This window comes from Bactrocera neohumeralis, chromosome 6 (genome assembly GCF_024586455.1).
Source record: "Bactrocera neohumeralis isolate Rockhampton chromosome 6, APGP_CSIRO_Bneo_wtdbg2-racon-allhic-juicebox.fasta_v2, whole genome shotgun sequence".
NCBI classification, from domain to species: Eukaryota; Metazoa; Arthropoda; class Insecta; order Diptera; family Tephritidae; genus Bactrocera; species Bactrocera neohumeralis.
Window position 1 is genome coordinate 77,783,252 of NC_065923.1, and position 25,686 is coordinate 77,808,937.

The following is a 25,686-nucleotide window of genomic DNA, read 5'->3' on the forward strand; positions in this document are numbered from 1 at the left end:
TTAACTTCTTCCTTCTGCGTGAAATATTATGTATGCACAATTTCTGCTGCATTTTATTTAATTAAATATTACATTCACGTCAGCACAATAATTAAATAAATAACTAAACACGATTTGTTATATTACAACAGAATAAAGCACACAAAAGCCATTTGCATTGAACGGTAAGTGGTTTTGACAGCTAGTCAATCGGTTCCGGCGCGAAATATAACTTGTAAAAGAGTTTCCTATTCTACTACAAAAAAATAAAAAATTCGATAACAATTTAGAATTATTGTAAACTATTGATGTACACCAGCTTTAGTTTATGAAAAAAAATTTTAACATTGAAAAAAAATATTCCAAAATATATTTAAACAAACATTTAACTTCCTATTTTTGATTTTTATAATAAATCTTTTAATAATTACTTCCAATCAGACAATGCAACCTTGTTAATGCTAAATTCTGAGCAGCCCTAACACATTAATACGCAACCCAGTCGAGCCGAATGTATGTTCGGTGAAAACGAACATAGCGCAGATGAAATTTTTATTGCAAATGGTGGTGACGGATACGATCCAAGAGTTGCGCACGTATTTTTCACATTCAATTTGCTGTACAATTTTCGTAAATTTGTTGTGTGCTTTCGTTGCACAATAACGATAATATAAATGTTTATAAATAACAGCGAGTGTTTGTTAATTATATTGTAAATTCGAACGTAGAAACGGTGAGTGCTGGCTGCCTGCAATAAGAATGTACACCACCTATGTGAAAATGTACACATCGAAAAGTGGAAAATTTGTTGAAAAAATTCCACACGAAGCGTTTCCAATTGAGAAGTGAAAATATGTTTTACCTATTGCGTATATAGCATTAAACATTTTCCACATAAAGCATTGTTTACAGTTTAAGCGCTAGAAAATGTAAAAATTACAATATTGTTAGTGCTGATTCTGGTTGAAAGGAAAATTTCTATTCGCTGTTTGCCTCATTCAAGAGGCGAGCGGTAGCTGTTGGTGGGTCAGTGTACAAATCGCTGTTCGGTAGTGGCGGGCATATATAAAAAGAAAGTGTAGAGAAATTTTTGTCGATAAAAGGGATTTGCAAAATATATTTTATATAAATGTTTAAATAAATTTTGATAACCAAAATATAAGTTTTACATAAATAGTTTAAAAATTATGTTATGAATGGTTAAAACTATGTTAACAACTATTTTGGCGGATTGCTGAAAAAGCGCGCCATTATGTGACGTAGGCAATTTTAACCCTTAAAACACCTGCTGAGTTTATGCTGACAACATATAAACAACTTTTTTTTTAGTTTTTTAGAAATTTTTATTTGGTATCAAATAAAAATTTGTTGTATATAAATTTTAAGTAAATTGAAAATTTTAATGTTGCTAATTCTAATAAATCGGCTTAAATTGCAATCTATCAAATTTTGCAATTTTACAAAAACAAATAAGTTTTTAGCAAAAATCATTTAATTGAAATATTCCATATGCAAATACTATTAGTACACGTTCGTCAAAACGTAACACGAGCATTCCAACAATTTATCGTCATCTCGCTGATTTATTACTTGTGTACTTGCGCTGTCAACATTTACATACACAAATACAAACCCACAATTAAGTGCCGCAAACTAGTAGACAACAAAATAATACACAAATTTTGTTTTGCTATTCGGTTTCGCATTTTCCATATACTCTTTGTCATTTGTCTATTTATCTTTTTCTGTCCATCTATACCTTTCTGCCGATTGCTGTTTGTATGCATTTGTGTGTTGGTGACGTGGTGTGTCAGCAGGCGTGATACTCTTTCCTTTTTCGAGATTTATTTTGCGGCTATAATTATTTTTACCTGTATTTATATGTAGGTATATTTTTATATGTGTTTATTTAGTAATTTATAGCTTCATAAATGGTTAATATATTATTGAAACACTGATATGGTTAGTAATTACTCTGGTAAATTTAACGGTGTGGAAAATTTATGTGATATATGAAAAATGTACTATAAATCTCCTAAAGTTCTGTAATTATTTTATGCTACCCATTAATAAAATTTTTTTCTAAAAATTTTGAAGCGATTTATTATTTAACAAAAATGTTAAACATTTTATGCATTAAAGGGTTACTTTGATGTTTATATTCAATACCTAAATTAGTAATTTTTAACAATTATTTATTTATTTAATAGAGTTATTTGCTATAAAATTTGGTAAATATCGTATGTTTGTATGTACATATGTGTATATGTTGGTGCCAAAAAGATAAAAGCAATAGAAAATCGAAATAATTAAGCAAATAATGGTCGAAGAAGGCGAAAGTAAAAATAAAAAAAAATTAACTATACAGCTGATATCCTCCACAGGTGACAAAATTAGCATTAATGAATTTTTTTTCAATTCTGTTCACCAAAATTTCTATACAATTAACAGCCAGTTGTGTTCTGTAGACCTACTCCATTGTTTTTATGCTAATTGTTTCACCTTAATTTTACTATAGAGCGATATCAACTCGAATTTCTATAGTAATTTCACTCGCGCTTATAAAATGCATTTAATTTTATAACTACCCATATCGTTGGTTTCTGCAGTGCTTCCACTTGAAGTACACCCCAACCATCAAGTTTGAATTCTGAAAGACATCTGATTTAAAAGCGATTCAATGGCAATAATATTCACTTCTTTTCCACATTGCGTTTTCACTCTCATTTTTTGAGTTGTTTGTGTTTGGTTTTGCCGGTGGTTGCGACGATATACTCTTCGGTTGTTGGTTTTTCTTATACGACGATGCACATTCTCGTATATATAGACCAGTAGAGGGTATCTAATCGCGCTCCAATTCCACTCAGTTGCTATATGCTTGTGTCTTTATTTTATACACTTTTCTCTGGTTTAGTGTTATTTAAATATTTTTATTGCTTGTCTCTCAATGGAACACAAAATAGTATATGGGCGATGGCAATCTCCGCGCTCAGTAGGCTATAAATATATGCTCTTCTGCTTTGCTGTTTGTTGAGTATAAGTATGTATATTGTTTTCTCAAAGCTCTCGTCACAAAACACTCGAAATTTTAATAGTTTAACTCACCACATATTTTATTTTATTAACTGGCAAAGTGAATTTGCTGTAGATATGTATAATCAAGAAACGTATGTATGACTTGTTTTGCTACATAATTAACTATAACCGTCGCGGATTGTTTTTTCCTGTTGGTAATGTCATCATAGTGACATTATGTGACCGTTGAACTCTGACGTTTAACAATTACTTTGTATTGATTTCCTGAAGGTCGTTTGAACTATTTCACTTTTTTTTTATTAGTATTTTATTTTTATTTGTTTTTCCATCTGCATTCCCTATCATCCTACTTTATGGTTTTTTAATACACCAAGTTAGTTGTATGAAGTATTTTTAAGCTTTCCGCTTTGAGTGCTTGCCACTGACTGCCGCTGTTTGCTTAAGTGTTAACGCTTTATACTCATTAAAAGAAATTTCAAAAATTATTTATACCTTCTACAAGTTGGCTCGCACATTGTACACTCAGGCTTTAATCAAAATGAATGCTCAACAATTTTCTGCGTTTGCGATGATGACGTTAATGGGCAAAATAAAGTGCCGTTGTGTATGTGCGTTTATTTTTTTTATTCCAATAAGATGTATACAAAAGCATTTAATCGGTTGATTGGCATTGCCTTTGAAATTTTAATTTAAAATTTTAAAATTTGTTATGAAAAGATAAGTTTTGGTAGGATAATTTGTTGTTATGTCAGCGCATATCACTCAATTATTTTAACAAATGTTGCTGCGGTCACATTTGTTGGCAGGTACAAATTTGGTTAGGTTCTCCGGTTAAGAGTTAATGCAACTGTGGGTGTCAATAAAACAGTTTTAATGCAAGAACTTGATTTTTAACGTTCAGCTTGTAATGGTATAGGGTCTCCGACTATTTCTTCTGGGTGTTACAAACTTTCTGGCAAACTTAATATAATAACAATATACATATGAACAGTATTGGAAAAAACTAAAGCACCCCCTTCTTTGTTTTTTGTCTAAGTTTTCGAAAATTATAAGAGTATTATTAGGACATAAAATAATAAATCATTGTTATTTTTTTGAGATAAAAAATATTAAATAAAAAAATTACTTATTCATCCGTTTTTAAAAATAAAATAAAAATGATTGGAAAACGGTTTATTCATCCGTTTTTCAGAAAAAAATAAAATAATAAAGAATCGGAAATGATTGGACAAAAACCGGCTTCCATTAAATATGGGCGGATCTCAGCCCCATCGAGATCTTTTAATAGATCGTTATTTCAAAATAAATTGAGATAACTGTAAAACCAAGGATCAATGAAAAAAGCTTTGTTTGAATAAAAATTAACAAGCAATTAATGGAAAATCCTCAAAATTTTACTTTATTCGCTATTATTTTTATTTTTACTTTAGATCTGGCCAACACTGTATATACATTATGTACGAGTATACGTGTTTACAACATATACATACATATTACAAAATATTTTATTCAACTTCCTAATCAACATATTATTTAATTATTTGCAGTTTAAATTTCGTGTTTAGTTCTGTCACAGCTCGCGATTTGGGAATCGTCTGCTGTCGTTACGGATCAAGACACCAAAATGGCAGCTAATAACAACCTTAATATGCACAGCATGTCTCCACAACATTTGTCACCACTAAATACAAACATAATGCCACAATCAGTTATTGCCTCCACTGGGAGTGTTAACCCAATGATCGGCATGCAAACCATGCCACAACCATCAAGCAGCGCACAAAGTGCTTGGGATCAATTGACCGCTTCCTCATCTTCGTCAGCCAATGCAAACGTGCTCAACACAACGTCAACTGCGAATATTATAGGTTCAAGCGGTGCTGTTGGTTTGGGAATAGGAAACACACCGAATTTAACAACATTGCAAAACATGCAGCCTAGCGTTAATAGCTTAATAGGTGGCGCCGGTGGTATTACGAACACGGTCAATGCGGTGGGCACAACCGGTATCACATTGGGTGATCCTAATGGTTTTGGTTTGGGGAATATGTCTGGCGGCAGCTCACCTGCAGCCGGTTGTGCTTCGCCATCGACGCCGACAAAAATCAGTCCACCCCCGTTGGATGGTATGATGGCACATACGCCCACGCAGGGGCCGCCAGCTATGCATAGTGCTGGTTATGGGGAGGAATTGACAGCAGAACTTGTGAATCAGGGATGGCGAAAATTCTGGTCAAAACGCGAAAATCGCCCATATTACTGGAATAAAATAACCGGCGAATCATTGTGGGAAATGCCCGGTGCGCGTCCATTTGATCCACTCACAGATCCTTTGGGTAGGTTATATGGGATGAAAGGCAAAAAGTGTAGAATTTTGATTTTTTTTTTCCAAATATTTTCCTATTAAGGCATATGTCACAGTGGTGGTCAACCGCCTATAAATCCCGGTTTACCGCATCACCCACATCATATGCAACATCCAAATTTAAAACGTCGTCCATCCGACGATATGCATTTGCATCCACACCAACAACATCCGCCATTGAAGAAATTTGTCTTGGCTGGGCCGTGGGATTTAGAGATTTGCACGAATGCCGTTATTGTAGAGCGACCCCCTACATTATTGCCACAACCACATCCCGAAATTGAAGCTTTACGTGCCGCCTACACAATGAAGCTTGTGAAAACCTATGAAGATCTCTGTATGCGGCGTGAAAATATCAAGGCGCCGAAAGACTCCTTCAATCGTTGGTTAATGGAGCGTAAAGTTATTGACAACGGCTGCGATCCGTTATTACCGAGTAACTGTAACCCAGAAATATCACCATCCATGTATAGGGAAATTATGGCTGATATACCCATTAAAATTGTCAAACCGAAATTTACAGGTAAATTTTTATTTTGATTATTTTTTGTTATGTTTTATTAAATTAACGGTACCTAATTTTCAACTCTTTAAAAACAGGTGATGCACGCAAGCAATTATCACGTTATGCCGAAGCCGCGAAACAGATTATTGAGTCACGTTCAGCGCCAGCCGAAAGTAAAAAGGTCGTTAAGTGGAATGTTGAGGACACATTCCAATGGTTGCGTCGCACTGTCGGCGCCAGTTACGAGGACTTTCAAGATCGTCTAGCGCATTTGAAGCGTCAATGTGAGCCACACCTTGTCGAGACCGTCAAGAGTTCCGTAGAAGCACTCTGCATTAAAATCTATCATTTGAGTGCTGAACATGCGCGTAAAATACGCGAACGTCATATGCAACTGCTCAAGGAGCACGGTATACCGGAACCAACGCCTCCACCACCACCACCGCACCTGAAGAAAGTCTGGTGCTATCCCATACAATTTGCTGTGCCATCACCACGCATGCCAGCCATTGAATATGTACAAGATCGTGATCACATGATCATTAAGTATACGCCAAGTACACACAATCAACCCGATGCGCAGTACATAAATCTGACACATCTACAAAAGCTCGAACAACTCTATCGCCACAATTGTTTCGATGATAAGAAATTTGACTTATTTATTGGACGTGTTTGGTGTCTACTTAAGCGCTACCAGACGTTCCTCGGTAATGCGTTAAACTCATCACAAGAGGCAGAAATGACGCAAGCATCCTTGCCAGTGCCAGTTTTCGAGTGCTTGCATAGACAGTTTGGCGTTAGTTTTGAATGCTTTGCGTCGCCTTTTAATTCATATTTCAGGCAATACTGTTCGGCATTCGCCGATACCGATGCATATTTCGGTTCCAGAGGGTAAGTTGCAGCTAAAAACTAAAGTAACGGTTGTGTATTTACTAATTTTCACTTTTTTTAATTTTAGACCATTTCTTGACTTCAAACCAGTTTCTGGTTCTTTTCAAGTAAATCCACCACATTGCGAAGAACTTATGGATAGAGCTTTATTGCATATCGATAAATTGCTGACAGATTCTATGGAACCATTGAGGTAAGTCTTCGCTAAATTTGTTTTTTTTACTTAGAAATACAATTTAACTTTTGTCATTTCAACAGTTTCATCATATTCTTGCCCGAATGGAAGAGCATTGCGAAATTAGAAGAGAGCATGTTTAAGCGCCGTTCAATGGTGGTATTGGGTATGGCACACGAATATCGCCATGGCTACCAACACATAATACCAAAGTAAGTGCTTGCGCTTTTTCCGACTTACCGAACTGCTTTTAAATGTTTATCTCCAATTTATTGCTACAGAGCTGACGTCAATGTGAAATGCATGCAAGGCACACAAGTGGTGTGGTTGCAGAATAGCGCCGGTCATGCGCGTTGGGGACCCAACGAGAATCGTGTAGAGGCATTGCGTGAAGCTTTCCGGCCGCAACGCGATCGTGAGCGTGAGCGTGCAGCGGCCGCAGCAGCTGCAGCTGCTTCATCACCACCACAACCGGTAACACATCAAACCACTGCCGCAAATACGCTTGGCAACAGCAACAACAACAGTAACAACAATCTAGGTGGCAATAATAATAATGTTAACACAAATGCGACGACATCAGCAGCAGCAGCGACTTCAACTGGTCATACAAATGCAGCTAACAGCATCAACACTTCTACCAGCAGTGGCAACAGTTCGTTGCATTCAACGTGCGCACCACTTTCACCGCATACACCACCAAATATGGCAACATCTTCGACCGGTTCGCCTGCTATGAGCATTCAAAGTGCATGCTCGTCGCCGTCGTCGTCGTCCATGTCGCTCTCACCGGCTGCATCAGGTGTTGGCGGTATTTCAGATATTATCGGCAGCACTTCCGTATCGATTACAGCAACCGCCACGGCAGCGAGTGGTGCATTCGCCAGTCTAGTGGCTGCCTCTTCATCAGGCAACAATATCGGTGGTGTAAGCGCGGGTAGTGGTGGCAACGCGCTTGGCAATAATGCCGGTCAAACCGTTATCAATTCTGCGGTTTAAACTGTGTTTGGTCACCTTCTGCAGCGTGCTTGTTTAAGTGACGACAGTGAGTTAAAACAGTGACTATAATCTACTCAATGCAAAGTATACATCCTAAATTATGTTTACTTGCCACTGTCGCTTAATTCAATGGCTCAACTCGCAATGAATTTTCAATGCGTTCTGTAGCCAAATGCGTTGCAATTATCTTTATTTATTTTTGCACTTATGTAATTTATTTATTTAGGCGGAAAAGTGAAATGAAAAAAACTATTAAAAAATTAGCGTTAGTTTTAGAAAAAGGTAAAAAAATAATGCTAAAGAATTGAATTCTTTTTGAATATACCCACAAAAATATTAGTGTGGCTCGTAGTACTGTACGAACACTGCACTTTTGTTTATTTATTAGTGATGTACATACAGGCATACAAAAAATTTTTATTTAATACAGCTCACGCAACTGCTGCGTCAAATAGCAGATAAATGCAATTTTTTTCTATAAATTTTTTCTCTATTTTTATGCAATTTTTACACTAATATATATAAAATGATATTTACTAAACGAAAAACAAAAAAAAAACTAGAAAAAATACAGCTCTTGTTTTTTCAGTTGACGTATAACATTTTTGAATTTTGTTATAAGCTAAACTAAAGGCTTTAAGCTACAAAATTGAAATAATCTCTTTTGTAAACAAAAGCTTATAATTAATTATAAATGTAAAATAATCAAATTTTCTAAATATTTCGTTTTTATTTTGACTTGGGCGGGTTCAAAGACACTTTTGCATTAAAAAAAATAACGGTAATGTAATGCCTACGGTAATATAAAATAGGAGTTAGTTAATTAAATCAAGTTGATGCAACAAATAGCATAATTGTAATAACTGTTTATAATAGCTGTAATGGAAATCGAGACAAAAACACTTAAGAAATGGCTGCTTTAAGGCGCTATTTAATTAAAACGAGCAAAATTTATTTAGAAAGTGCTGCATGGGATTTTTAATTCATTATTTGAACTTCTATTTTTTTGAACAAAAATATATTTTACTAGACTAGAGTATGCCGTTTCTATATGTCAGCAGTTAGTGTTGCAAATTTTGAAAAAATTGAAAAACGGAATTAAAATTGAAATTTTAATTTTTAAAAATTGAGAATTTTTATTTTCAAAATCGGAATTAAAATATGATAATCTAATTTTTGGCATTAAAAATATAAAAATTAATTTTTTAATTCAAAATTTTATTTAAAAAAATGTAAAATTCAATATTTAATCGCAAAATTGAGAATTTTATCTTTAATCCTAAAATTGTAATTGAACATTGAAAATCTGATTACTAACCCACAATTTTTGGAATTGAAAATTAAAGTTCAATTTTTTAATTTAATTTTTTGATATTAAATTTAATTTGAAAAAGTGAAATTAAATTTTTAATTCCAAATTTGTAATTAAAAATTGAGAATTTAATTTTTTATCCCAAAATTGTTATTAAACATTTAAAATCTGATTATAAACCCGGGTAATTGTTGGGATTACACATTTAATTTTTTAATTTAAAATAATGTAAAATTTTATTTTTAATCCCAAAATTGTAATTAAAAATTGAGAATTTAATTTCTATCCCCAAATTGTAATTAAAAATTTTAGAACTGCTATTAGCACATAATTTTTGGGACTAAAATGTAAATGTGAAAAATTTGAAAATTTAATTTAAGAAATTTAAAATTTTATTTTTACTCCCAAAATTGTAATTCTAAATTGAAAATCTAATTGTTAACCATAATTTCTGGTATTAAAAGTTTTATTTTTGATTTTAATAATAAAAATTGAATATTTAGTTTTTAATCCCCAACATCTTGTATTAAAAATTAAGAAAATGTTTTTTAATTTAAAAATTGGTATAACAAATGAAAAGGAAAATTAAAATTGAAAGCTGGAATGTAAAGGCATAAAATTGGAAATGTGTATTTACATATTTCTAACTGAAACACTATAATTGAAAGCCCTTAAATATGAATAAGACAAAAAATACTAAATTAAAAATAAGTCTTCCTTTTCAAAAAATAAAAAAAAATGAATTCTAGATTTTAATTATAAACTTGGAATTATTTTATTTTTATTTTTTCAATCCAGTATTTAAGATAAAAATGAAATATTTCATGCGTTTTTTGGGATTAAAACATTTTTTATATTTCATTTCAATATTTTCGGATTTTTCACATTTACTATAATACAAAAAAATTGGGATTAAATGATTTAATTTTTCTTTCTAATCCAGTATTTAAATTTAAAATAATTTTTTAATCATATTATTCGAATCATAATGTTTTTTTTTTAGTTTCCGGTATTTTTGGATTTTTGAAGGTTTACTAAAATAACAAAGTGCAACTGAATTTTAGTCTACAAACTGTAAACATTTTTAAGCGATATTTACCTGAATTTAAGCGTTTTTAAACTCATGTAATATGCAAACAAAATCATTTTCTCATAGTATAAATGCGCGGACACGAAGTTCTGTGGCGGTTAATTAAGAAAAAACTTACATTAGTTGTACGTTTTCAATAAAAAAATATGCATAAGTTTAAACCACTCTATGCTTTAGGTTATGCTTAAAACTATTAAATCTATAATGAGTATTGAGGTTATTGCGCATGCGCAGAACACAATGTGCAAATAAGTGTACATTTATTACAAGGAAATTTTAAGATTTTTAAGCAGTTTTAGCTAAACTAATAATAATGCTAAAGGTACAAAAGTATGTATATAATATCATACATACATATATACATTTATACAAATTGAAATAATAAAATAATAGTTCTATAAAAAAGAAATTCAGTTTAATTTTAAAACAAAACAAAAATTGTCGCTAACATCTTATTGTCTAACGACTTGACAAAAAATATAGTAAAAAATATTGCTATGCAGAATTTCGAAATAAATAAAAAAAATATGTACATACACAAAATTTATGTATATAAAAACTAAAACGGGTGTCTACCAGGGTTGCTGTTTTTTAATTTTTTTTAATTTAAATTTTTAATTCAAATTTAGCGTTTTAATTTTTGTACCCCACCAAAATTTGAAATTAAACATTTATTTTTAATCCTTTAATGCACATTAAAGATTTATTTTTAATTTTTTAATCTGTTATGTGTGTTTGGCCATTTGAAAACTATTTTAAAATAGTATTTTCGCAGAATAAAAAAAAAATAATTCAAAGGTTAATTCATTTATTTTTATTATTTTTACTATTCATTCATTATTTGCAATCCTGGTGTCTACAAAGCCATTATTGTACATATTATAAACCAAATGAAAAATAAAAAAAAACTCACATTAAATTGCCTTCCCTTTGTTGAATTTTAACCATCTGTAGCAATAACTTAAACACCAATTTAACCATCTTATAGTAATAACTTAAACACCAATAGTAGAAAATGTAAAGTTACCACGCAGCAACGTTTTATCATTAACAAAGTGAAATATAAAAAATCGACTATGTAATAAATGTGTAAAAAATATATCCAAACAACAAATACAAAAAAAGACTACTTTTCCAATAGCATTATACGCATAAAATTTTTGAGCCTCTCGTACATCAGCGCTGTTACTCTCCTATCACTATTTTTGTTCACACTCCTTTTATATGCTCTACTATTAAATTTACCATTCTTCTACAGTAAGCCCACAAACTTCTTCGCACCACATCATGTCATCAATTAACCTAGAACAACTAAAAAACTAACCGATTTGTATGTGAAAAAATGCAAGAAATACACTTATATGTACATAAATACATATTACATACATATACATATATTAGCGAAATTGATTGTTAATAAACTACTGCACTTATTCATAGCAGCCGAAATGTACCCATTTTAAATCAGCAGCATAAATGATTAGCAAAAGAAAACAGCCAAAATATGGCAAACAGATAAATAAAAAAATACCAATAAATTGTTAGCATTTTATGGAAACATTGCAAAGAAAAAATAAAATAAACAGAAAATGTGTAGTTGAAGCAACTTGTGTGTAGTAATTTCCAACAGAACGGAAGTTCAGTTTCTTTCCAGGACAATAGATAGATAGTTAATAATGTCTATCTTCCAAGATAGTATGTACAATAAATTTTTATACACTGAACAGAGTATTTATATTAAGTTTATCACGCAGTTTGCAACACCTAGTTGATTTAGCCATATTTGTATTGTATATACACGTACTAGCCCCTCAGGTTTTGCGATATCGCTCTGAAAATTTGCAAAACTGAAGAAAATTTCCAATCATTTTAGTGTCCATTCCAAGGCATTTTAGTGTCCATGCAACCGAAGTTCACTCTTTTTCTTGTTTTGGATACATTATTTGCCGACATAGACATATATATAATTTACCTCAATTATGTTAAATAAATAAAAATAAACTGTATTCACTTTATTTATGCTTTAATATTTATTAGCTTTGCAAGCATCAGCCAACTTAAAACCCATAGTAGAACACATGCCTAATGCCTATGTACATATGTACATATTACATGCCAATACAAACTAATGACTATTTTTTCACCCACTAAATTAGCTAATTTCCATGATATTGTTACAAAGTAAAAACGAATGTGCAAGTTTTTAGCCGAAATTTTTTTCATTTAAAACAGAAAGCATTCACATCTTGTTAGAATTTTTTTAACCTACATACATATGTGTTCTTCAATATTTTTTATCATAAGCCATAAAACATTTCTTACTTTGTCTTTGCATACAAAACCGTAACATATTTATATATGTAAACAAAAGCGTTTACTCAAGTAAATATCTATGTGTTGATTAACCAGAAAGCAGCGATAAACATATTTATAACACAAAAATAAGAAAAATATTTTTTACGCCACCAGCGGTGCTATATAATGGCATAAATACACATATGTTCATGGCTATTGGTATACATATATGCTGGTTATCGCAGTTTAACTTAGACTAATGTTAGCAGTTTTTACCTAAACTAATCTGCCTCAGCTTTTGCTTTTATATTACTGATGAGCATTTCGCAGCAAACAGCTGCAGCAAAATATATAGAAGCATGCAGGCTTCTACATCATTTCCAAACTGGAATCACTATTTTTGGTAACCACTTCTGTTTCGGATGACCCCGAACCAGAGCCAGCATCATCTACTTTCTCATTATCGTCTAACTGTGAGAGTCGAGCGTGATGATGATGTGAAGTGGCAGCCAACTGCCAAGCAGGTATTGAGGGTGGGCCGGCAGTGATAGGCGTAGCAAACTGTTTACTAAAAAACAATATAGGTATAATTATATAATTGATATTGTAGACACTTTTGTCATGAATTTTCAGTCCTTTTTTTTAACTCTTTCGAACTTACCGATTAAGCAATAATCCTTTTATGGCCTCCAGATCACTTCGAAATACATTGAATTCTTGATTGAGATTCTGGCGTTGCTCACGCTGTTGGTCTTGCAACTGTACCTTGATAATGGTAAGTTCCGTGTTTACAGCATCCAGCCGTGTATCGACCTTTTTATCGATATCATCAAGCACCTCCTCTACCGGTTTCTTCTTTTTCTTTCCAAATAGAAATGGTTCTATATATTTCTGTAATTATAGATTTAACAATAAAATATTATATTATTAGACGATTACAAATGCTACTTACCTTCCAAAATAGATAAAATCCATATGCAACACCACTAATAAGCGCTAAATTATGCAAAACCTCTTTGATGCGCCCGTAAGCATTTTGGCGTGGCTGCCAAACTAATTGCTGATGTTCCAGACCGTTGTTACTTATGTTAATCAAAGTGGACATATTGGGGTCGTCTGTAAAAATACCAGCTCGCTGGCATGCAAGCTCTATTTCATCGTTGGTTAAACCTTTGGATTGCAGAAACTGTCGTTTTTGCATAAGTGTTGTGTGTCGTACTTTAGCATTTTGTAGAAAGTTCACCGCAGTTGTTATCTACAAACGATTATAAGTATATTTAATAAGAAATCGAGTTTCATACAAATCTAAGTCAAATATAATTGAACTTTGAACCAATATATTAAATTGTCTACTTACAAGTGCTTCGCGGGGGGTCACTATCCCGAATTTGTCTGGTTGCCCATTTTGTATTTCTGTAGTGGATGCTATTATTGTGGTGTCACCTGTGTCCGTATTGCTGGTAGACATTATTTCGACTTGCAATTTAATCTTGAAGATATGTTTACAACACTCTCTATTGTACTAAATATATCGTATCAGCTCTCTTTATAAAGTAGATTCTTTACTTTGTCTAAAGCCTCTTAAAGATCAAGAATGATAAGTAAATTTTGAAAAAAGAAATACTAAAATACAGAATAGGGGGTTGGAAATTTATCGCGGCGATGTTGATGTAGGTAATATTTTAGTTGAATGAAGAAGTGCTGAACACATTGAGCGCGACACGACATGGCAGCACGACAGTGAACTGTAAATGGCGTCGTGAATCTTTCTACATGAACATTTGCAAGAAGGCAGCGACATAACAATGGCCGGCATGTACACAAGACAACACAGCTGTCCATTTTGCATGTACATAATTTCGTTGTGGCCACCTTTCTTTTCAATGAAATTTTATTATTTTGTTCAAAGTGATTATATGCAAAAAATAAGAAAATAGGTAAATTTATTTGTTGTGTAGTCGTGCAGCTGTCAAAATAACTATGTCCTTAAGAACGTGTGTATTTTAATATTTGACAGATGTCGTTTGCAGTCTGTCGCGCTCAATGTGTTCAGCACTTAATCTTTAATTTTTGAATTATCTTCTACATTGAACGTACTCTACTGCACTTTTACCTACTCTGACATTTCGCTATATTTTATTTTTTGTGCTGTTGCTATTACATTTTATTCGTGATATACGATTTGTGAAAATAATTTTATTCTGCTATTATTTTAGGAAGTAACTTAAAAAATTATATAAATTTGTATTCATACAACATGAGTATTAACACAGGACGCGTAGCTGGTGATATGCTTTACGGCACCACACTATCTGCTGAATCTATGAAGGTGATAGCAGAGAGCATCGGTGTTGGTTCACTACCGGATGATGCCGCCAAGGAACTGGCAGAAGATGTAAGCTTCAAAATTAAGCGAATTGTGCAGGATGCTGCAAAGTTCATGCATCACTCAAAACGTGAGCGTTTGCTGTTAAGCGATATTGATCAGGCACTCAAGGTGCGCAACATAGAACCACAGTATGGTTTTACGGCTAATGATTTCGTGCCGTTCCGATTTGCATCGGGTGGCGGACGTGAATTGCATTTTATTGAGGAAAAAGAAATGGATCTAAATGATATTGTGCAAAGTGGTGCGCCTAAAGTACCTTTGGATATAACTTTAAGATCTCATTGGTTAGTAGTGGACGGAATTCAACCGACTATACCTGAAAATCCACCTCCACTATCGAAGGACTCTCAAGCATTGGAGTCTGTAAATCCTGTAGTTAAATTAGAACAAGGTGTGACAAAAGATGCTGCAGGTAAACCGGCTACAGGGAAAATACATAAGCTACGCAATGTGGAAACTGTGCATGTTAAACAGTTAGCTACGCATGAGTTGTCTGTGGAACAACAACTGTATTATAAAGAAATCACCGAAGCTTGTGTTGGTTCTGATGAACCACGACGTGGCGAAGCGCTACAATCGCTGGCATCGGACCCAGGACTGCACGAAATGCTGCCACGTATGTGTACTTTTATAGCGGAAGGTGTGAAAGTAAATGTTGTGCAAAATAACTTGGCGTTACTCATTTATCTGATGCGTATGGTGCGCGCACTATTAGATAATCCATCATTATACCTAGAGAAATATGTAAGTTTCATGTCAATAAATCGGAAAACCCAGCAGTTTCATATAATTGATATTCATTATAGTTACATGAGCTGATACCATCGGTCACCACATGCATTGTCTCAAAGCAACTATGTATGCGACCGGAATTGGACAATCATTGGGCATTGCGCGATTTCGCCTCCCGTCTAATGGCGATGATATGTAAAAATTTCAACACCTCCACCAATAATCTGCAAACGCGTGTAACACGGTAAAATACTAAAACATAATGCCCGTACTTTTATTTATACACATTTTTATATAATTTTTTTTACATTACAGCATCTTTAGTAAAGCGCTGCAAAACGACAAAACACATTTATCCTCTCTATACGGTGCTATTGCGGGACTAACAGAAATGGGCGCAGAAGTTGTGAAAGTTTTCATTATACCGCGCTTGAAATTTATATCTGAACGAATTGAACCTCTACTGCTAGGTAATCAAATGCAGAGTAACACTGATAAAACTGCTGCTGGTCACATACGTGCCATGCTGCAAAAGTGTTGTCCACCCGTACTTAAACAAATACGACGTTCGCCAGATTATACAGAGGAGTATAGGTTAGTTCTTGAATGTTTTTTATAATCATATATGTATATATTAACTTCTGAAAAATAATAATTCGTATTGTAGAAACGATTACGGTTTCATGGGTCCAGCACTATGTCAGGCCGTAATAAAAGCACGCAATGCACCACCTTCAACCACCACGCCTACACCAAGCAGCATTTCTAATGCACCGATAACCTCAGCGGCCGCTACTGCTTCAACGGTGGGTCGACCACAAGTGACGCAAATTAAGTAAGTATACGTTACTATAAATATTAAATTTTGTTATTAATAATTCACGTTTATTTAGCAGTTCGGTTGTAACGGCTATACCACAGTTGCGAGCCATACAACATCCAAGTCAACCGCCACAAAAGTTTGTTATCGTTTCACAGGCGGGCACCCAACAAGCGCAACAACAACAGCAACAAGTACAGCATATACAACAGCACACACAGCAACAACAAGTGACGGCTATACATCAACGACCGGCGACACCGCAGTCGGTGTTGTTAACCACACAACTGAATGGCAGCGGCGGCAGTGGTGGTAGTGTGACTAATTCGCTTCTGAATATTAGTGATAGAGTAAGTGTGCAGTTGCCAAATGTTATTTAATTTTATATTTTTATTTTATTGGAATTTGTAAATATGTATACTTTTTTTTAATGTTTTAAATATTTTTTTTGTTTTTATTTATAAAAAATATATATTTAAATTTAAAATTTTTTAATATTGTGTTTTTAAATATTTTTTTGTTTAATTTTTTATTTTTTCTTTTTTATTTTTTAAATATTTTTGTTTTTTATCTTTTTAATATTTTTTTTTAAATTTTTTAATATTTTTTTTTTAATTTTTTAATATTTTTTTTTATTATTTTGTTTTTAAAATGATTTTTTTTTGTAATTTTTAAATATATTTTTTAATTTTTTCATTTTTTTTTTTTTTTTAAAAAAAATTTTATTTTTATTTTTTTAATTTTTAAATATTTTTGTCTATTTTTTTAATATTATTTTCTTTTTTAATTTTATGTATATTTTTGTTTTTTTTTATTTTTTTAATATTTTATTTTTTTATTATTATTTTTTTTTAATTTAGTTTTTTCTAAATTTTTTTATTTTTTATTGAAGTTTTGTATTTTTTATTAAAATTTTATAATTTTATATATTGAAATCTCATTGAATTCTAAATATTTACAGGCTTCTGTTGATTCAAATTCCATTATCATTGAAACGGAAGAAATACGCGCACCACCAGAGTTAGATGATCTATCGCATTTGGAATAAGACAAAAAATTAAAAATAATATAAAGAAAAATTTGTATGCAGTTAGTAATAGGCAATATTATATTAAGTTTTAAGTAAATCGAGCGAAGAATAAAAATTTCTTAAAAATGTGTGTTAATTAATATTTATTTTTGTTATATAAAATTATTTATATTTATTCAAATATTTAAATTTAAATTAATTTTAACCTAAAATTTGTTTAATTCTATAAATTTTATCAACATTCGATAATTAATAACGTTTACTGTTTTTTGCCAACTCTTAAATAATTTATATTAGTTTAAAATTCAATATTCAATATTTTACAAGTTATTTTTATAAAATTTTTTTATTTAATTTTATTCAATATTTTAAAAATTTTTTTTGTACACATATTTTTGGTTAATTTACTTTATAAGAAACTAAAATGAGATACCTCATCGTTGGAAAATTTTGCGACACCATATTCCTAATCAAAATACACACTACAACCTTTTACTAATATTAACTGCTCCAAATATTTTTGTTGTTTCATGAGTTGGCAAAAGCAGGCATCACCGATTATTTTGATTTATTGATTTTTCACCATTTGCACGACGTGTGTCTAAGCAATCGCCACTTCAGTTATGTCGGGGCGTGGTGGCACTTTGCTCTACGCCTTGGTTTTTGCTTTCCAACCACCCAACCATCCAGCTACCCAGCCATCCAAACGTACAACACAGTTGTGTTATCAGACTTGTACACCCGCACAAAGTTAGCGCAGTCAAACAATTACACACACTTACATATGCACAGATACACACATACACATTGCAAGTGGTTTAACAAATGTGGCTCTTTCGCTTTGTAGTCGCACAAGCAAGACCGTAGTGTGTAGATACAAAAATTTTTAAACCTGCACAAAGGATACGCTTTTCAACAAAGAAATACTTAAAAAATTGCATAGTGAAATTGTAGAAGCTTTATTTTATTTAAAGAAGCTATATCTTAAGTGAATTTGAGAAATAAATCAATTTGGTATGCGCGCACATTTTGCTGGTGATGTTGCCATTGTTGAGGCACCAAAGGATGTTGCTGACGACAGCATTGATAAAATTGAGGCCGAGGCAGAGCCGCTGGACTCACGTATCGATGAATTTAAACAGGACTCCAAGAATATGGAAGTCGTCTCAGAGTTCATCGACGATGTGCTACAAAAAGCCGAGGTAGAGGCTGAAAAGCAGCAGGATGCGAAAAGTGACAAAGCTTCGCAACAGGTAAAAGAAACCATAGACTTTACCGAAAAAAAGGCATTGAACTGAACAATGTCTTGCAATTTGAAAAATATGTACATATGTATGTATGTGCATGGGTTTATGGCCAATTTAACAATTTTCTATTTTTGTTTTTGTACTTGCTTGCATAGCAGCCAAAGGAGAAAACGCGTCAGAGTAAGTGCTTTGTTTTTCGCAGGTGTTTTTTGTATTGTTTTTGCTTTTTCGTTTGGCTTAAAATGAATGTTACGCTTCACATACTAGCATTTATACTCATATATTGACAATACATGCATATAATTATGGAAATTTAAATGTAGCTGGATCAAAGTCGCGCACACATTTCGTTGTGTAGAAGACCTTATCGCAAGATTCCTTATAGTTTTTTTCTGTAAAAAAATAAAACAAAAGTATTATTTTAGCAAAACACTTTTTTGTTTGTATTTTCATGTTGAAAGACTTATTTTTATTTTTTTGCATACTTACGCACATCCTTACATGCATTCAACGCTTCCTTAGCTGGGTCCTGCATCTCAGGTGGTAATATAATTGGAATTTGTGCTAATGCTTTTTGCACGCTAAAATCGCCCTTTTTAGTTACCTATAAATAGAAACAAACATGGTATTGTGAAGAGACAATGATAAATATACATACATATGTGTATATTAGGGTGGGCGAATTTTCTTTTTTAATTTTCGGATTGGTTCTGGGAAAAAAGATTCTTAAACAGTTTTAATTACTATAAACAATTGAAAAAAATATATATTTCATGTAATAATAACAATAATTAATAATAAATGTAAGCAAATATTTTAAATATTAAATTAATTAAGCTAAAAATGACTCACCGTGCCTGCCAGCTGAGCTATGCATCTGGTATAACACTTGCATTATAAAAAAAATTGTTAGCAAACTTGTAATAAAAATTTAAATCATACACGCTTAATAGCACATTTTACCTTCAAGTCGCCATTGTTTTCGACAAATTCGCCAGCTCTTAAATTATCCAAAATTTCGGTGGCGATTTTGAATTTTGGTGCGCAACCATTGCGCATCATGTCTAGCGAGGTTTCAAATTGCTGCATTGTTACCTGCAAAATGATGAAAAATATAAATAATTTTTATATAAAATATAATAATAATAATTTTTATATAAAATTGATTTATATTTTTTATGGGAATTATATTTTCGAAACAATATTCTTTCTAACAGTTTTTCTTTAATATTTTAATTCTTTAATTTTTTTTGCGTAAATTATTTCGTTTTCGTATATCCTTTTGCATTCAAAAATCCTTACTCACCGCACTAACACCCGTGCACGCTAATAGAGTTAAAAAATATTTAAATGCATTTATTTTCAAACACATTTCCTTATTTTAATTTAAAAAAATATATATGTTTAATGTTAACGTCCTCGATAAAATGACTCGTAGCTGAGAAGTTTAGTTACTTTTATAACCTTATTTGGTAAACGATACACTGAGCAAAATAGAAATTTAAGCGACAGAATATATTCTATGTATGCGAATCAAGCAGGCACTTTGGCGAAAGTTAAAAATACAATTTTTTTGAACTTTTTTTAAATGAATTTTGAATTTTTTATAAAGAATTTTACATTTTTTTTCAATAGTATATTGAAATTAATTTTTTTTTAATTTTCTCGAATTTAATTTTTTTTATTAAAAAATTTTGAATATTTTTCAAAACCGATTTTAGATTTTTTATACAATTTTTAAATAGTATATTGAAATTAATTTTTTTTTAATTTTCTCGAATTTAATTTTTTTATTAAAAAGTTTTGAATATTTTTCAAAACGGATTTTAGATTTTTCATACAATTTTTAAATATGTATGTACATATGTACATACATATGTATATTATATATTTTGAAACTTATTTTTTTTATTTTTCTTTAATTTAATTTATTTTAATTAAACAATTTTGAATATTTTTCAAAACCGATTTAAGATTTTTGAAATTTATTTATTTTTTTTTTTCTAAGTGTATGAGTTCTCAATCTCAAAATATAGCTTCCGTGCCTCTTTAACTGGCAATTAAAAGGAGATAGCGTCAAAACAGATAAACAGTTATTAAGTTAGGTGACAAGTACTTGGCACACGCTGCTTAGCTTATAATTACAATAGAATCAATCAAATTGAAATGTGACTCCTCAGTGAGCAGTGCTAAGTATGTACTGTAACACACGAAGCGGCATGCCGAGGCGTATGAGTGACTTTTGAAGTCTGTTTAAACAATTAAATTTCACTTATTTATCTTTATTTTAATTTTCAACACATATACATACATATATTTGTTTGTTGTTTGTGTGTGCCTGTCCAATACTGCATGTTTCGATGCCAATGATAATGCAATATTTTCCATAATTTTTCTTCCCTTTTTACTATGCACCTCCCCACATTTTTGCAAATTAACCAAAAACCAATAACGCTTAATCAAATAAATATCTAAAATGAAAAAAAAAATATATAAAAAATCGCACACAAACACACACGATACTCGACCTAAAAAGGTTTTACTATACCAGATTTCAAGAATGGCAAGATGGTGAACCGTGCGCGCGGTTTGGTGGTACGCCTATTCGATGCTATCTGCAATTGCGCCAACACGGCTGCGGGACCGGCGCAACGCATCAAGTTGCGCGCCAAGCGTGCAGCCTCAGTAGCCACAGCGCCAGCCACGGAGAATGGCACGGAGGGTAACAAAAAACACGAGGTGAACGGCAAGGAGAAGAAGAGCGACAAGAAGCAGAAAGATGCTGCCAAGGCACCGAAGGGCGAACCAGCCGAGGAAGGTGCGGCTGCGACTGCAGATGCCGCTGAGCAGGAACCGAAGCAAACGGAAGCTGATGAGCCAGCTAAGCAGCCGGAGCTGGCAGCTGATAAGCAGTAATTTGCGCAATTGTGCGGTTAATGCGTGTGAGTAATGCGTAAACATTGCCAATAATTTAATTTCGATTGCTTTAAGGAGTGAGTTCAGATGTTGCACAATATGAGCGGTGAGCGGCGTAGTCGCATACGGCGTGGTGGGGGCGTAATTTAGAAGCGCGCGTTTGCTATACGCACATACCGTTATTACTTTAATATATAACTGTAAACGGAAAGTTGTTACAAAAAAAATAATAATTGAAAAATCTATATAAAAGTCAATTTCGTAGCATTTACATATGTATGTATTTAGGCAACCACATGCTCATAAATGCAATTGTGTGTTTATAAGAAGCGCATATGTGCATAAGTACCATAACTTCCATTTTCAAAAGCTCCTCACCAAACGTATACGACTTGCCGCCTCACCCGTACGCTATCTTCAAGAACTCACGCCTCTATAATCTACATGTAATTGCCGTATTTGCTAAGCATAAACACATAAAAGAGGAAGCTTACATACCCTAAAATAATATAGAACCACTCAATGGTTTTCCAAGCTCAAGTGCAGCTCAAACGTTGCATTTAATATGCACAACTACATAAATAAACAATAAAAAACGCTTAACAACCATTAAAAACTTATTAATAATAATAAATCTCATTCGATGTCATTCAAATTTCATACTTATATAGAATACTTATTTGTAACCATGCCCATATTTCAACTGTCTATTGACAAACCTACCACCGCTCAAAAGAGACTTTTTTCTCCAAACTCTATATACAAGTATTAGTAATCCAGTAGTTATTGAATTGGCTGAGTAGCGGTTGTTTCCGAATAAAAAAAAGAAAGACTTGGAAGTGAGCTAACTAAAATAATAGTCGTAAGTCTTGCAAGTAATCCAAACTTTTTTATGATAATACTAGAAAAATCCAAAAAGCTCAAAATAAACTTTTTACCGATCTTTAGAACCTTTTTTTGGAGGTTTGAAAAGCTTTTTTGTTTGCTTTTTCATTTTACAAGTTCTAAAGTCCTTTCACAAGCCTGGGTTTTGAGTAAGAGAGGGAGAGAAAGAGAGTGAGAGTTATATAGCATTAAAAGGCTCAATAAAAAAAGTAGTTAGGATGTGCTGAGGTAACATCATTAGACACTTTTTGAAGATTTGGCAATTTTTTTTTTTTTGTAAAAAAAGAAGCGATGGCAATCCGGCTACAAAAGCTCGCTCAAGAAAACTAACGAAGTTAAGACGGTGATTAGGTGAGATCACTAGAAACTTTTTGGAGGTTTTAAAAGCTTTTTTGGGATTCCTTGAGTGAGAGAGAGTAAGAAAGAGAGATAGTGAGAGAGAGAGAGATGTTATCATGGCTTTTAAAAGCTTTTTTGGGATTCCTTGAGTGAGAGAGAGTAAGAAAGAGAGATAGTGAGATAGAGAGAGATGTTACCATGGCTGAAAAAATCTAAAAAGCTCCAAAAAAAGCTCAATGAAAAATAGTTAAAATGGCAATGAGTTAAAATCAGCTCTGATATGCTTTTATTTTGCTTTTGGCTACATTTTAACAGCAATAATACTTGTCTATATAAATTTTCGAGCATTAAGCGCAAATAGAAACTAAAAAGCTCACAAAAAAGCTTTTTTAGCTAGCTAAAACTTTTGCTAAAGTTATATTTTAAGTAAATGCTGCTCAGTTTTTAGTTTATTTTTTCTCGAAAATTGCGAACTTTTTGAGAAGTACCAAATCCAAAGTCCGTATCTAGGTTTCAAAATCTCTTTCGTTAAAAACATATTGAACTGTTTACATATAACAAGTATATGTACTATATATCTGTATAGATTTCGAAAAAAACAGCCATATCAACAACTACTACCAACAAATATCCACCTAACTGATTTTTATCTATTACAACAATTTTTATATCCAACGGTTTATTAACCTACTTAAATACATACATCTATCTAATGAGGGAATTAAACGAGCACACAATCAATGTATTTTCTAACTATTATAATAAACTTCTTATACATGCATACATATTTTACATATATATATATATATAATCCCAATAATATACTAGTTAAGTGATAATTACTAATTAATTACATACAATTAGCAGATAACTCGGTGTAAATGTTGTATGTAGTTATCATATAACACTTGATGTGACTTTGTGTGTGTGTATGTAATATTGATAATAAAACTAGTTAGATTTGGGCATTCATATGAAACTAAAAAACATATTTGGTAAATACATATGTTTTTGTTTGTATGCGAACATAACCTAAATTACCACATTGCGTCTAATAAAACCCAAATGTGTACTGATTTTATGAAATTAACTTAATTTGTGCGTTTAGTTATTTTCTGCACCAGCTACACCAAAATGAGCCACTGTACTTTTACAGTTGGCACACGCACATACACATACAATTGTATTTACGGATATATGTGTAGGTTATAAAAAAGAAGAAGCAGCAACTGCATAAATTTTCACTTTAGGAACAGTAGTCTGAGTAAATGTAATGCAAAATTTACACTGAAAAAAAAAACAACTGGTAACAAATTTTAAATAAAAGAAAAAAACAAAAAAATTTTGTAAAGCGGAATTTTGTGACAGACTTAAAGAAATAATCATGTTGCATAACTTATCGTAAAAATGCATATATGTATTGTGCTTAAAGCCCTAAAATACGGTATATTGTTAATTTTGTACTGTGTATTTATAAACTTTAATGCCTAATAACAAAAAAATTAAAAAAAAAAAACATTAGCTAACGGTGTTTACTGTAAAGCTTACCAGCGATTTATTATTTTGTATTAAAAAAAACAACAACAACAAAAATATATTGTTAGTTGTGTTTGTTTTGTCCTGTGTGCCCTTAAAATTGTTAAGTTTGCTAAATGAATTATTTTTGTTGCGAATCCCTGTGATTAAATGCCTGTAAACTCTATTGTAAGCTGCTAATGAAGAAAGAAAATAAAAACCGTTAGTTACCTTTTAAAAAATTAGTTAGATGCTTATTTAAGCTTATATAAGTATTTATCAAACTTTTTTAAAAAAATAATACTAATTTTAATAATATGTATCTGTAAGCGGTATGGTGGAAAGTGCTAATTTTTCTACTGATCTCTCTAAGCATGATCTCAATCAGTTTTTTTCTATATTTTCATTTTTCCAATGACTAAAAAGTAATTGAAACTACTTTGTACGCCTTTTTAATTTTTTTAATATTCCATTCAAAATAACAATAAAATTACGATTTGACTTTCATATATGGAATTGGTGTAGTATTTTATAACAACAAATGTAAGGAAAATGTAATACATTGAGCAATGTTTCATAAAAATGCATATGCGTAAATCTAAACTGTTGCAATAACATATTTCTAAAGTAAAATATGCAATAAAATTCCAATAAATGTAAACAAAGTGTTTGAGTCACACTCCAAAAGTTTAAGAGAAGAGTTTTGGTAAGTAGTTGAGGTTAGGTTGGGTCAGTAGGATTGATGTAAGCAAAATCAATGGATGTGCTTTGTGTTGTCGTGAGTATGCAGTATACTATAATTTTTTAAGATGGAGCTTTCCATGACATAAAAACTCTATAAATAATTGAAATATTTACTGAAAAATATTTTTCGTAAAAAAAACTCAAGACTACTAAACTAAAGTATTGCACACTATTGTCTCCTAAGTCGAGAGGAGCAAACGGAACAAGGAGTTTGCAGTGGGGACTTTCCTCCATATCGCAGAGCAATCATTTCAACACTTCCTACTGGAATGCCTCGCGTTTGCCAGTTCAAAGCAAAGCTATCTTGGACTTCAATACCTACAGACAACTAGGTGAAATAGCGGAAATAGAAACAGAACACCTCACCAGATTTGTGATAGATTCAGGGCGTTTTTGCCGCAAGCTGATTTCCAACTACA

General features: G+C 32.0%; 5 protein-coding genes across 7 annotated transcripts; 3 read left to right on the forward strand and 2 right to left on the reverse strand.

The window, feature by feature from the left end:
* Positions 1-519: 519 nt before the first annotated feature.
* LOC126762246 (mRNA (2'-O-methyladenosine-N(6)-)-methyltransferase) lies at positions 520-8,781 on the forward strand. The gene is made up of 7 exons (XM_050478852.1): positions 520-712; positions 4,563-5,351; positions 5,424-5,903; positions 5,981-6,779; positions 6,847-6,972; positions 7,038-7,166; positions 7,236-8,781. The coding sequence occupies exons 2-7, from the start codon at positions 4,640-4,642 to the stop codon at positions 7,951-7,953; spliced, it is 2,964 nt and encodes a 987-aa protein (XP_050334809.1). The 5' UTR covers positions 520-712; positions 4,563-4,639; the 3' UTR covers positions 7,954-8,781.
* A 3,580-nt stretch (positions 8,782-12,361) lies between these two features.
* LOC126762256 (peroxisomal membrane protein PEX14) lies at positions 12,362-14,336 on the reverse strand. Its single transcript, XM_050478871.1, has 4 exons — positions 14,008-14,336; positions 13,603-13,905; positions 13,312-13,541; positions 12,362-13,218 (listed from the first exon to the last, which is right to left on the reverse strand). Exons 1-4 carry the CDS (start codon positions 14,116-14,118, stop codon positions 13,020-13,022), a joined length of 843 nt encoding a protein of 280 aa, XP_050334828.1. The 5' UTR covers positions 14,119-14,336; the 3' UTR covers positions 12,362-13,019.
* A 451-nt stretch (positions 14,337-14,787) lies between these two features.
* LOC126762250 (transcription initiation factor TFIID subunit 6) lies at positions 14,788-17,757 on the forward strand. Of its 2 annotated transcripts, none has more exons than XM_050478859.1 (6): positions 14,788-15,783; positions 15,846-16,015; positions 16,087-16,365; positions 16,439-16,606; positions 16,665-16,941; positions 17,553-17,757. In XM_050478859.1, the coding sequence occupies exons 1-6, from the start codon at positions 14,908-14,910 to the stop codon at positions 17,637-17,639; spliced, it is 1,857 nt and encodes a 618-aa protein (XP_050334816.1). In that variant the 5' UTR covers positions 14,788-14,907; the 3' UTR covers positions 17,640-17,757. The 2 variants fall into 2 exon arrangements, with proteins under 2 accessions (XP_050334816.1, XP_050334817.1); XM_050478860.1 differs by having other exon boundaries at positions 16,668-16,941.
* Positions 17,758-18,422: 665 nt separating this feature from the next.
* On the forward strand, positions 18,423-24,527 carry LOC126762258 (neurofilament medium polypeptide). Of its 2 annotated transcripts, none has more exons than XM_050478874.1 (3): positions 18,423-18,874; positions 19,024-19,048; positions 21,405-24,527. In XM_050478874.1, the coding sequence occupies exons 1-3, from the start codon at positions 18,638-18,640 to the stop codon at positions 21,782-21,784; spliced, it is 642 nt and encodes a 213-aa protein (XP_050334831.1). In that variant the 5' UTR covers positions 18,423-18,637; the 3' UTR covers positions 21,785-24,527. The 2 variants fall into 2 exon arrangements, with proteins under 2 accessions (XP_050334831.1, XP_050334832.1); XM_050478875.1 differs by having other exon boundaries at positions 21,420-24,527.
* On the reverse strand, positions 19,050-20,290 carry LOC126762259 (general odorant-binding protein lush). The gene is made up of 5 exons (XM_050478876.1): positions 20,175-20,290; positions 19,832-19,963; positions 19,721-19,756; positions 19,358-19,472; positions 19,050-19,260 (listed from the first exon to the last, which is right to left on the reverse strand). Exons 1-5 carry the CDS (start codon positions 20,238-20,240, stop codon positions 19,172-19,174), a joined length of 438 nt encoding a protein of 145 aa, XP_050334833.1. The 5' UTR covers positions 20,241-20,290; the 3' UTR covers positions 19,050-19,171.
* Positions 24,528-25,686: the final 1,159 nt, after the last annotated feature.